This window comes from Notamacropus eugenii, chromosome 6 (genome assembly GCF_028372415.1).
Source record: "Notamacropus eugenii isolate mMacEug1 chromosome 6, mMacEug1.pri_v2, whole genome shotgun sequence".
In the NCBI taxonomy this organism is placed as follows: Eukaryota; Metazoa; Chordata; class Mammalia; order Diprotodontia; family Macropodidae; genus Notamacropus; species Notamacropus eugenii.
In genome coordinates this window covers 299,081,490-299,094,620 of record NC_092877.1, presented here as the reverse complement: position 1 = coordinate 299,094,620, position 13,131 = coordinate 299,081,490, and the positions used below count along the sequence as shown (strand labels likewise).

Sequence of the window (13,131 nt, the reverse complement as noted above, 5' to 3'; positions counted from 1 at the left end):
GCTATACTGGGGAGGACAGCAAAGAAGCAAGGGCTGACTAGATCATTGTCTCGCTACTTTACATGCATCTGTTCTTTATCTCAGTCCACTGCAGATCATACCATTTACAACAATTTATACAACAAAGATTTTCTGGAACAAAAATATAATCCAAATTTTCATGGAAACTTTTTTTTAACAGTGGAAAGAAAAAAAATATCTGTTAACTCCATCAAGATGCACAGATACCTTGTCTTTACATAAAAAGTAAACTACTTTTTTTCCATGAGGTACCAACAATTCTTCAGGTACAACGTACACACTTAACACCTTTTATACATATACTATTTAACATCATTAACAACACTGACGTACAGGACAACTTTTCAAGGAAAACGATCTTGCCTTCTTACAGTGCACACCTTCAACGTAAAGATGCAATAAGACCCCCCCCAATGCCAGGGACAATTCTCTTCTTGTCAGCATCACTGGTGTGCCATTTGTTGTTGGTTGTTCTGCTCATCTATTAAGACAACAGATTCTGAACTAGGTTTAAGCTTTAAAAGGTCAATATTAATGGTAAATTCAGCACCAATGACAGAACTGGATTAAGAATCAATATCTTAATTATTATAGAATTTTTTTAAAGCACAGAGTAATAAATTAAACCCTGATGGTGGCACTTAGGGCGCTTTTATTTGTCCCACTTAACAAGAAATGAAAAATAGCCTTGTTTTACACAGAAGGTAATAAAAACCTATTTGTGAATAACATCACTTCTTCCAGCAAAATCCACATTCTGGAAAAAATGAATGCTTTCTGCTTCACCAGTCATTTCTTCCACAGGGAGAACAAAATGGTCTCTTCATATCACAGCATTTAAAAGGTCCAACTGGATTTTCAAGCTTAGGGACAAGTTTCTTAAACGTCCCACTGAGAAAATTATAGAATGTAAGACTGATTTTAGTGGTCATGCTAAGTCACGTTATTAACAGGCAGAAAAACAAGCAAATTGTGTTGAGTTCCCAAGAGGGCTTTGAGGAACAAGATTATAGGATCTAGAGTTGAAAGGTATTGAAGGTATCATCTAGGCCAATCAACACTATCATTTACAGATGAGGAAACCAATCAGGAGGAGCTGACTGTGTCACCATGGCTGTTAGACTCAGACCTGGTTCTTCTGATTCCAAGTCTTGTGTACGTCTTTTCCTTACACTACACCACCTCATATTTAGGTTCAGAGATAGTAAAGCAGCTTTTTATTTAAGAAAGTTATCTGACAGCAAGAAAAACTTACATCTTCTTCAGAGTAACATCTCCCCTCTCCACCTCCAATCCTCCACCAAAATGGAACAGTTGATTTTAAGTCTTAGATTTGGAGCTGGCTGACGTGAACTTCAATTCTGGCTCAGCATCCTGGTAATTATGTGACTCTAGACAAGTCATTTGACCTCTTTTGGCCTCAGTTTCCTCATCTGTAAAATTAAGGAGTTCAGCTAGATGACCTCTGAAGTCCCTTCTAGCTCTAAAACTACGACCCTTGACCTGAATGTGGAGTTTATACCATCTATGCCATACATATACATACACATGCATACATGTGTATATATTGCTTAATATTTTGGGAAAATTGTTAACATTTTCTAAATTAATATTTTCCCCAAATCTCATCCATTAGAAATTTTATTCTATTTAATAATAGCTCATAAATTAGCCGTTTGGCAACTGCTGCAAAGTTCTGTATCAATTCAATGAAATAAAAAGACCCAAAGTTCAGAATCTACGAATGCATTCAAGGTTAATTTGGAAATCAAAGAAGTAATCTACTGGGGGATTTTCATTCTTCTCAAAGCCAAAGATTAGATAAGATTTTGCTTAAATTCAAAGTCTATATGAAAAGCAATTCTTAAACATCTGCCTCAAGTGTACTTTTAAAATGCTTCAGATTTAGTAAATGTGGAACATTCAAATGTACTTGTCTATGTTGGATAGAGGTATACATCTAGGTAAAAAGCATTTAATTTGCAGCCAACCTGGATTACAGGAGATTTTTTTTTAAAATGAAAGGTGTATTAGAGAAAGAGAAAATATAGCAAGGATGATTAAAATTCATAAATTACCCAGAACCTCTGGTGTTCTCAGCCACTGATTTCAATTTCCTCCTACACCTTTCACCAGAAGCACTACCAAAGAAGGGGCCAAACTGATGGACTTATTTTACATCTCTCCGTATCCCTGTTTTGTTTTTTTTTTAGAGTAGCTAACAAACAGTAAATTATCTCAGACAGAAACAAGATGGTAGAGAAATAGGGCTTCAAGATAACAAGTGGATAATTAGCTCTTGAATAACTGAAAGCTTAACTGCATGAGGAGATATAGTATACTCAGAATTAGTCTCAGATAAAAAGGGTATCCAACCACACTGTACCTACCAACTGATGGGTAACAGATTTATTCAAATGTATGCATATGGCTAAGTCACATAATTTTAAGATTACTTAACAGGTGTTAATCAACCAATTGTTTGAAAGAAACATGAACACAAGTTTGGTACAGTCTTTTGGAAACATTGCTACTACCAGTTTTTCCCTGAAGGGACAGAACTGTGTGAGCTTAGAAAACTATGGCTGATTGAACAGTAAAGTTGTTTTCTCCATTTCAAGTGCCCAATACTGGATTCTGCCTGTAGTGTTTGTAGGGATATAAAATTATTGCATATTAAGATACTGAAGTTTTTAAAAGGATGCTTCTATCAATTTTACTTACTTTGATACTGCAAAATAGCTGCCCTCAAGCTCTCCCTTACAAACCCCCTAATGTTTTATCTGGAATTTTTCTAAGAGTTGCTTTGATAATCAAATAACCTACAGCTATTGGTTCTATCTGCAGTTTTTTTTGTATTAGAACTTGCCTAAGCTGAAGCTTGAGTCACCTCTCAATGGGAGAAAAGCCCCCCTCTCTTTAATTTCCTTTCTATTTTTTCCTTTACATGTAAAAAAACAAACAAACCAACAAACCTAACCATACCCTCAGACACTGGGATCAGGAAGGTGACCTTTAGGGAGGGGGACCACTGGCTATAGTGGGACACAGCACAATCTGCCCTGAATAAATCCACAACACGGACCGCAAGGTCACAAAAGCAAGGGATGGGGGATCCATGCACAGCCACATCAGGATCACTGGGGCTACAATACACTTGAGGGTTGAGTTGAAGAAGTGATTTTTGTCCTAAAGGGGAAAGATCACATGATTTCACACACAGTTGATAAAGGGGAGTATCCTACTCCTAGATATAGTGATAAAGAATGGGGGTTAAGTTACTTTTTGGCTCATTGATTTTCTAACAAAACTCCACTGATAGCATATTAAAGCACTTGTATCCAGAGTGTAGTTTTTTCACCATGCAGATAAAGGTATACAGGAATCTTAAATGTGGAAGAGGGAATAGCACTTTTAAAAGGATGGTTTATCCAAAGCACAAAACTTCTGACATCAAAAAAACAACATCACATAATGAACTAATATTGCTGTGTGTGTTGTGTGCGCATGCGCGCACGTGTGTATGTGTGTGTGTTTACATACAAACGTTCAATGCATTTATTTATTTGTTGTTGGTTGGGAGAAGAACAGTCAAGTGACTAAGATTGCTGGAAAATTTCAACAATCCCTTTGGTCCCAGCAGCTGGAGAACAGCTGAGAATAGCATACATCTAGAAAAGGAAACAATAACAACAAAAAAAAAACAGTGGCCAAGGAAATGTCTTCTGAACATCCTATTGTCTGCTATGCATCTGAAAATTAACATCTGTTATTATTATAAAATAGTCATTTTCATATAAAAGATGGTTCTTGCAGCATCAGTAACTTCTCCCTTTGGTAATTATGTTTGCAGGGATCTGTTTGCTCTTTAAAAAGTCTAACTTGAGACACAAAAAATATTGTGATAAAATGGTCCTCCAAAAGTAAAGAATGATACAGCCTTTTTCTTTTAACCAGTGCCAAAAAAAAAAAAAAAGTGGGATGTGAACTGAGTGTGAGACTTCACAAATAGGGTACAGCAGTCACGAGTACTGCTTTCTTATGGAAGCTCATCATGACATCATCACCACAGACAGCTGGGGCATGTCACTATCAAAACGTTTAGGAGTCTATTGATGGCAGACTCCACTGATGGAAGGAGGCATGATTTGGAATGTTCATTCACACCTTATTCCCAATCAGGTTCTCTTGGTTTCCCAGAGCAATGGATGGGCAACAGTAATCTATCCCTCAGCCTCCTCAAATGGTCCTGATTGCTGGAGTATAGAGGCCTGTGGTATAACTGTACTTGTTCCTCGAGAAATGCGGTCTTGTTCTGGGTTTGTAGACAGAGAGGCCATGGCGATGGGCTGCAGCAAAGTCGGGGCCATGCCAGTGGAAACAGTCAGGCCATGGCTTGAGCCCTTGAGGGTGAGATCTTGAGTGGGAAGAAGGGGCTTGAGGATGCTGACAAGGCAGAAGGCAGAGCCGCTTTTAGGAATGAAATTCACTTTATTCTTGTCAGGACAGTAAAAGGCTGGGATTTCATGAAGTTGCTTTGGCCTAGACACAAAAGACAAAGATAACAAAATGACTTCAAAACATACTGCCTATCCTAGTTTTCCTATAATTAACTATAAATACATAAAGAAAATCAATGTATGTATAAAACTTATCCCCTCTTCTCAAAAACATTCTAAGTAATTAGAGTAAAAAAGCACTAAAAAAAATGGGACTTATTTGTGATGCTACTGTGGAATGGGGAAAACTACAACAGTCCCAGCTGCCAATTTCTTGAAAAATCACCCTCCATAAAAGCAATAAGGAATGGATAACCCCAGATTTCCAATTTAGGAGGTGGCCACACATATGTATAAATAGATCACACTGGCCTAAAGAAATACAAACCAGTAATGTTTAGGGCTGGGTTTTTTTTCTTTAAAGACTATATAAACAATAATATTGCATTTCCAATATTACAGCCACTGGAAATGTCTATAAATTTTGGTTGTTAAAAAAATAAAACTAACATTTTACACAGGTTATGAGAGTACCTGTTCTGCACTGCAGAGATCAACAAAATTATTGCCAAGATAGGAACCTTAAGCATCTTCAGAAGCTCACTAGAAAGGATCCATTCATCGTAGATTTTCTAAGCAACATAAAGTCAAGAGTGGGCTCTGTTTTTAGAGTGTTTTCTGAAGGTTCCCCACTAAGGAGGAAATGCACTAACATGGAATTCAGAAGACCTCAGTTCAAATTCTTGTCCCTTACCTACTGACTGGGGCCCCGTATCCCCACTGCTGTAGTAGTGCTCTTTTGGAAAACTATTCATAGACCTAATTTGGTTTCTTGATTGAAGGAGAAACACTCATTCAGAGTCTAAGGGTACAGATTTTATTTCCTTTGAGTTGGAAAGGTGTTAGAGAAATTACACATAATATCTCTCAGGAGGATATAATTACTCTAGGAAAAACCAGTGCAATTTTTTCCTTCTCAAGTTAAAAAATAAAAATTCCAAGTAAGTCTTAGATACAGAAAATTTTATTTGACTAAGCTATCCTAGTAAGCATTAGTTCATAATATTCAAAATTATAAACATCAAGATTTCTTATGCTGAAATTCCAAATTTTCAAAACACAAAGAAACTCCAATAAGGCTTTTGACTTGAAGTAAGTTTCAAGAATTTTTAAACAGTACAAGATTTATTAAAAACTTAAAAATCTGACTCAAATATCTTTCATTTTTCCCATTAAAACTGAATGCTAAAGTGTTCCCCTAGCAGATTCAGGATATATGCCTCTCTGCTTAAATTGTGGTATTTAAAAAGCTAAAGCTATGTTAAGTTTTTTTGAATCATTCACTTTGAAAGTCTAACATCAGACTTGACTCTATTTCTATCTTATAATCAAGACAGAGTTCTGAAATCAGAAAAATTGGGTAAGAAACTCAATATGTTTTATATAATTCAAAGCCAATAATTGTAATCATTTTCAGATGGTAATATAAAATTTGGTAAAAAGTTATCTTTATATATTATGTTGCAGCTTGATTTATTTTTTAAAGGTTTCAAAATAAATTTTGGCACTAGAAAATCTTTTACTGACACAACACAAAAACTACTATGATCATCAGGAAATACAGTAGTGAAGTCAGGAACAAGGCTATGGAGTTAAGACAATGCAGAGATTACTAATCTGGAAATTTTGCAAAGGAGTTTCCTAAAAGCATTTATATTTGTTTCCTACTCCACCTCCCCGCTTTCCCCCAGTATTCTGGCTTTGATTAGAACCCAGGTTCATATGGCTATTACAAAATAGTAATTCACAATTAAATAGCATTTTAGAGTTTACAGTGTTTTGATGAAACAAATTTCCTAATAGGAATCATCTATCAAAATTAAATTATGCTTGTCTACATAAAATTAAGACCTAGATTTATAAATACCATGCTATACTACATAATTCTTATAGCTTTCATCCCTAGCAGTAGTGATAAGTGAAAAAACTTAGCTTCTTTAGACCCATTTACTCAATCTAGATCACAGAATTCCAGAAGGAAAGTATTTTAGAGATCTATTCCAAACCCTCATTTTACAGATTTGCAAACTCAAGAGATCAAATCACTAGTCTAACAACACACAGCTAATGAGCAGCAGTTTCATCTGGAGGTCTCCTGACTCCTATTAGTCCACTTTTCACTACCTCCTGCTGCCTCTCTAAGCTGCTGACCCTTGACATCACATATTCCACTGTTCTGACACTTCCTTTCATTTTAACTTTATTCAGCAAACATTTATGAAATGTACATTATGCATACTGTGTACAGAGTACTATATCAGACATGTATAAGGAAAGGTAGAGGAGGGGCGGGTTCTGGGTGTATGTGGGGGAAAGATAAGTTTGAGTTTAGGGTGTCTAAGGGGTATCTGTTTTGAGATGACTGACAAGCAGCTGGAGAAGCAAGACCAGAGATCAGCAGAGAGTTTGGGACACGATAGGTAGATTTGAGAAATAGGGAAGCTAATGAGATCACCAAGGGAAATTAGATGGAAAAATAATTTTGGAGAAAAGACAAGTTTTTGTTTTGTGGTTAAGTTTTGTTAAACTCAGGATGAAGTGAGCAGAATCAGGAGAATACTGTACAAAGTCATAGCAACACAGTTTGAAGACTTTTACAGACTTCGCTCTTCTCAGCCATGCAAGGATCTAAGATAGCTCCAAAAGTCTCATGATGGGAAATGCTGTCCACATCCAGAGAAAGAACTATGGCATCTGAATGCAGACTGAAGCAGGCTATTTGCTTTCTCTCTCTTTTTAATTATTTATTCTTGTGGTTCTTTCCCCTTGGTTCTAATTCTTCTTTACAGATGTAGAGCCCATATCAGATTGCACACTGTCTTGGGGAGGGAGAAGAAAATTTAAAACTCAAAATCATATGGAAGTGAATGTCTAAAACTAAAAATAAATAATTAAAATATCAGATTATCAATGTATTGTTTCCTTTGGAAACAATAAAAAAACTTGGCCTTATTTGGATAATTGTCTTCTTCCCAAAACAATCTTGTTTCACACACTTTGCACCTATTTTGTATGCATACATTTATTTACGTTAGAATGTAAAGTTCCTTAGAAGCAAAAACTGGTTTACTTTTGTCTTTGTGTATCCCTGGTGTTAAGCAACATAACTGGCATAGAGTAGGCACTTAATAAATGGTTCCTGACTGACTGATACGTTCAGTTCTCAAAGTCTGGGAGATATCAAGGTGATGGCATTCTTTATCAGTAAGAGATCTGGACCCAGAGTGCAGGTCAGGCCTGAAAATAAAACAGCTAAGTTATTTCAAGGAGGTAAGGGCACAAAGAGAAGCCAAGGCTGTCACTTTGGCAATCACCCACAAAGGTGTGGGCTGGACCTACAAGAAGAAGACCAAATAAAGGAGATGAGAAAGGGGCAAGTAGAAAGCCAGTGGAAAAGGAGGGAACATTATTCAAGTCAACATAGCTGAAGAGTGTCCAAGGGGAAAACCCACAGAACATTAAGAACAAGCGAGGCTTCAATGAGTAGCGAGCATGTGAGATGAACCCCATTTCATTTTCTGACAGAGTTAATCGAGGGCAGAATAATGAGTTATGGTTGAATCATAAATTTAGATCTGGAAGATACCTAAAAAGGTTATCAGGGAGTGGCAAGGAGACAAATTCAGTCTTGATACAAGGAAAAATATCCTAAAAAATTTAGAGCAATCCAAAAGTGAAATGGGTCCTCTCGCCTCAGATCTTTAAGCAAAGGAATAATGACCACTGTTAGGCCTGGGTTAGATTACACAGTGTCTAAGATTCTTTCTAACTCTTAATATTCAGCCACTGACAGATGAACGGTAGTTTAATCCATATTTCTACAAGGCATCAAAGACCCTGATATTTTTCTTCTTGACAAGATGAGCTGTGTGCTACATGACAGCTGGATGGGTGAATTTAAAAAGACATAAAGAGTTGTCATAAAGAGATAGATAGCTAAGGACCTGAAGGAAGATCTTCAGTGAAATGTACCGGAGGGCTAACTTTGGTTCTAAGTCACTGAACATTTTTACCAATAATGTGGATAAAGGCAAAGATATCATGCTCAGAGCATCTGCAGAAGAATAGTACTGGTCAAGATTACTAACATAATGAACAACAAAGTCATGACTCAAAAAGACTGACAGGATCACTGCGCCACACCGCAATCTCTAGATTTCTCAACTTACAAATGCCAGAAATACCTTCAAAGGTGGGTGGGACAGCTCTCTCACCTGGTCTGGCCCCAGCCCCAATGTGGGAGCTGCTTCTGGAGCTTTCAGCCTACAGACAGTGGGGGAATCCAGTGGCTGATGTGGGTCACAGTCCTGGGTGGTGGCCCTGAGGCAAGGAGGGGTGCTGGTGCAGCAGATCTGGTGGCAGACTTGGAGAGGGAATCCTACTCACAGATCCAGGGAAGAAAAGAGTGCTTGTGGTTGCTCACAGATCAGAGTGCAGGCCAGGAGAAGAGTAAACATCACTCCCTTGATTATACCACTTTGGAGGAACTGAGAATTTACATGTCCCTGGAGATATCTCTGAAAGCAGCTGCACAAAGGCTCTGAAACGTGGAGCAGTGCACCCTCCATTTAACAAGGAGCTCAGAGGTCAAGTAACTGGCTGAGAAAATGACCAAAAGGGGGAAAAATAAGACTATAGAAGGTTACTTTCTTGGTGAAAAGGTATTTTCTTTCAATAAGACAGATCAAAGTATACAACTAGAGAAAGATCAAAGCACAGAACCAGAGGAAGGCAGTAAGGTGAAGGCTCCTACATTCAAAGCCTCCAAGAAAAATATGAAATGGTCTCAGGTCATGGAAGAGCTCAAACAGGAAACTGAAAATCGAGTAAAAGAAGTAGAGGAAAAACTGGGAAAAGAAATGAGAGTGATGCAAGAAAATCATGAAAAATAAGTCAACAGCTTGCTAAAAGAATCCTAAAAAAATGCTGAAGAAAATAACACTTCTAAAAATAGACTACCTCAAATGGCAAAAAAGCCAATGAGAAGAATGTCTGAAAAAGCAGAATTTGGCCAAATGGAAAAGAAGGTCCAAAAGCTCACTGAAGAAAATAATTCCTTCAAAATCAGAATGGAGCAAATGGAAGCAAATGACTTAATGACAAATCAAGAAATTATAAAACAAAATCAAAACAATGATAAAATAGAAGACAATGTGAAATATCTTGCTGGAAAATAGATCCAGGAGAGACAATTTAAAAATTATTGATCTATTTGAAAACCATGATCAAAAAAAGAGCCTAGAGATCATCTTTCAAGGAACTGTCAAGGAATACTGCCCTGATGTTCCAGAACCAGAGAATAGAAATGGAAAGAATCCATTGATCACATCCTGAAAAAGAACTCAAAAGGAAAACTTCTAGGAATGTTGTAGCCACATTTCAGAGTTTCCAAGTCAAGGAGAAAATATTACAAGCAGACAGAAAGAAACAATTCAAGTATGGTGGTAACACAATCAGGATAACAAAGGATTTATGAGCTTCTACACTAGGGGATTGAAGAACTTGGAATATGATAATTCAGAGGTCAGAGGAGCTAGGATTAAAACCAAGGATCACTTACCCAGCAAAACTGAGTATAATACTTCAGGGGGAAAAATGGTCTTTCAATGAAATAGAGGACTTTTAAGCATTCTTGTTGAAAAGACCAGAGCTGAATAGAAAATCTGACTTTTAAATACAATAATGAAGAGAAACATGAAAAGATAAACAGGAAAGAGAAGCCATAAGGGACTCATTAAAGTTGAACTGTTTTCATTCCTATATGGAAAGTTATTTGTAACTCATAAGACCTTTCTCAGAATTAGGCTAGTCAGGAGGAATATGTGGAATATGTACGTGTGTGTGTGTGTGTGTGTGTGTGTGTGTGTGTGTGTGTGTGTATACATATGTATATGTATATTACAGGGATATGTAGGTATATTTCATTACTGTTAGATCAATGAATTAATTTAAAAATTCTGGAAAACAATTTGGAATTGTGAAAGAAAATTAAATTCTTCATACCCTCAGACAGAGGGATCCCACTACTATATAATAGTATACTACACAGTATACTATAATGTACTTACTAATAAGTAAAGATCAGAGCAGTACTGTTTGTTATTAGAAAACTAACTAAAAGCAGTCTGTTCAACAATGATAATGTCTGAAGAAATTAAGGTATGTGAATATAATGAATGTAATAACCATAGGTTATACAAAATTCAGAGAAATATGTACATATCATTTATATGAAGTCATATGAAACAAAGACAACAAAGTCAAAAGGCAACAAAATTCTGATAAATAACGGTCAATATAATTCTTATGGTGATATTAAAATTAAAAGCTACACCTCTCTTTTCTGGTAACAACTGATGTGCTAGCTCTTTTTCTGAGGGAGGGGGAATGTACTTTGTAAGTCTTTGTCAAAACAAAATCATTAAATGTATTTTTAAAGGCAAAGAAAATGGTTTTTACTTAACATCTCATTGAACTAAATATAGCTCACCAGATTTCCTAAGAAGAAAAAATACTTAATACTTTGGAAAAGAATGTGTGACAATTAAAAAGGTCTGAGAGACATGGTTTCTGGGTATGGAAAATTTAATCATTTTATGAATAAGGCCAGAATGCTTATTAATGGTCATTTGGCCCTCTCTTTTACACTGAAGACCATCGTGGCAGCAATCTCACATTTTAGATACCCTTCAAAGAGTAGATGTTCAATGAGGGGCTGTGAGTGAAATGTCACCCTAGCACAGAGAGACTACTTACCTCTACACCCAGACCATCCCAGCCTTGGGCAATTCTATTTAAAAAACATATGCCCCACCCAAACCTGAGCAAAACACAATGGCTACTCTATGTGCGTAGGGTCTTGAACAAGAAAGTTAATCCAACCTCATAATCAGCAATATCCTTCAAGAGACTGAACTTTAAAAAAAAAATCCAGACTTTAGAAAAAAGGGAGAACTCTGAATCTCTCCCTCATCATTTCTCTCAAATGAAATATTATTTTTTCGTATCATTTAAGAAAATAATTAAAACACAAACTAACTGGGTCAATTCAAAATATTTCTATACTTACGAGCATTCCTCAAAGACTTTCACCCTCTCACAGCCTTCAGGAGGTTCCCGTTTAAACATATAACTGTTGTTAGGTTTTGGTGAGGTGGCATATTTAGGCAAAGGAGAGTTGTTCCCATTTTCTGAAAAGAACAAAGCAGTGAAAAACTTACCAAGGTACAAAAAAACACACAAAATACAAAACACTTGAACAAGGAACTCACAGAATGCTAATTTAATAAAACTCTTAAGAAATGTAAGAAATCCCTTTACAAAGTCAGTTTTCTATGGCAAAACTTAAGTCATTTCTCATCTTCCTATCCTTAATTCTTCTCTCAAGAATCTATTTTCAACGATGTAAACCCCTTTTAAAGAGAAGTATGATACAGTCAAAAGAACACTGAATTTAGAGACAGAAAACTAGTGTTTTAATCCTGGTTTTGTAATTTACTACTTCTATGACCTTGGACAAATCACTTTTCAGCTTCTCCTTTTTCTCAGCTTCAGTTTAGAGTTCCTAGGATTTGGAGTTAGACGGGAGGGAAGGAACCATCCGAGTTTCTCCTTTTATAGGAGTGACATCTAGTCAGAAAGACTGACTTGTCCAAGGTCACAGAGGTAGTACAGACAAGATCTGAACTCAGGAATTCTGACTCCCAATCTCATCTGTAAGATAAGAGGGGAGGGCCATAGGATTTTTAAGTTCCTTCTAGCTCTGAAATCCTAAGACCCTTATCTGTAAATGTGATAGTCTTAAAATGTAAGAGTCCCTATGACTATTTTAGCTTCTAAATGAGAAAGTATTCCTGAGTAACATTATATTTGAAGGAGAAGAGTCAGGGGATCAAACAGTAGTAAATCCAGTAGAGAATTCAAGAAACTCTCATTTTGGCTCCTCAGTCTGTAATCCTCTTTTCTTAGCTTTAAGGTTGTTCTCTTTGTGCTTACATGTTCCTACTGTTCTGTCCTTTTTACCATTTACCTCTTAATTCTGGACCATCTACATATCTCTCTTTTATGCTCACTTCCTGAGTTCAACTACAGTCTATAATTAGCACTTCCATACAACTACTGGGGGCAACCAGGTGGTGCAGTAGATAGAGTACCAGTGCAGGAGTCAGGAGGACCTGAGTTCAGATGTCACACCTCTGACACTTGACACTCACTAGCTGTGCAACCTTGGGCAAGTCACTTAACCCCAACTGCCTCATCCTGGGTCATCTCCAGTCATCCTGATGAATATCTGGTCACTGGATTCAGATGACTCTGGAGGAGAAGTGAGGCTGGTGACCTGCATAGCCCTCCCTCATTCAAAACAAAGTCAAGTGCAAGTCATGTCATCATTTCTCTGATGGCATGGTCTTCTTTGGCATCGAAGGATGAACACACCAATACAACTATTAAATCTCTATCTCCTACCCTGACTAGTGACTTCACACTAATTTTAAAGGTATAGTCTTTTACACAGTTCTATTTTATAGGAAACCCAATATATTTCTACTCT

At 36.8% G+C, this 13,131-nt stretch overlaps 1 protein-coding gene across 2 annotated transcripts in view; it reads right to left on the bottom strand.

Annotated features, from left to right (window-relative positions):
- Positions 1-2,415: 2,415 nt before the first annotated feature.
- The window catches only part of FAM117B (family with sequence similarity 117 member B), a 110,555-nt gene continuing 99,839 nt past the window's right edge, over positions 2,416-13,131 (bottom strand). For both annotated transcript variants that reach the window (XM_072617309.1, XM_072617310.1), the window contains exons 7-8: positions 11,650-11,770; positions 2,416-4,563 (exon numbers count right to left, since the gene is read on the bottom strand). In XM_072617309.1, the coding sequence (XP_072473410.1) occupies positions 4,245-4,563; positions 11,650-11,770 (440 nt within the window). In that variant the 3' untranslated portion in view covers positions 2,416-4,244. The remainder of the gene's footprint in view (positions 4,564-11,649; positions 11,771-13,131) is intronic.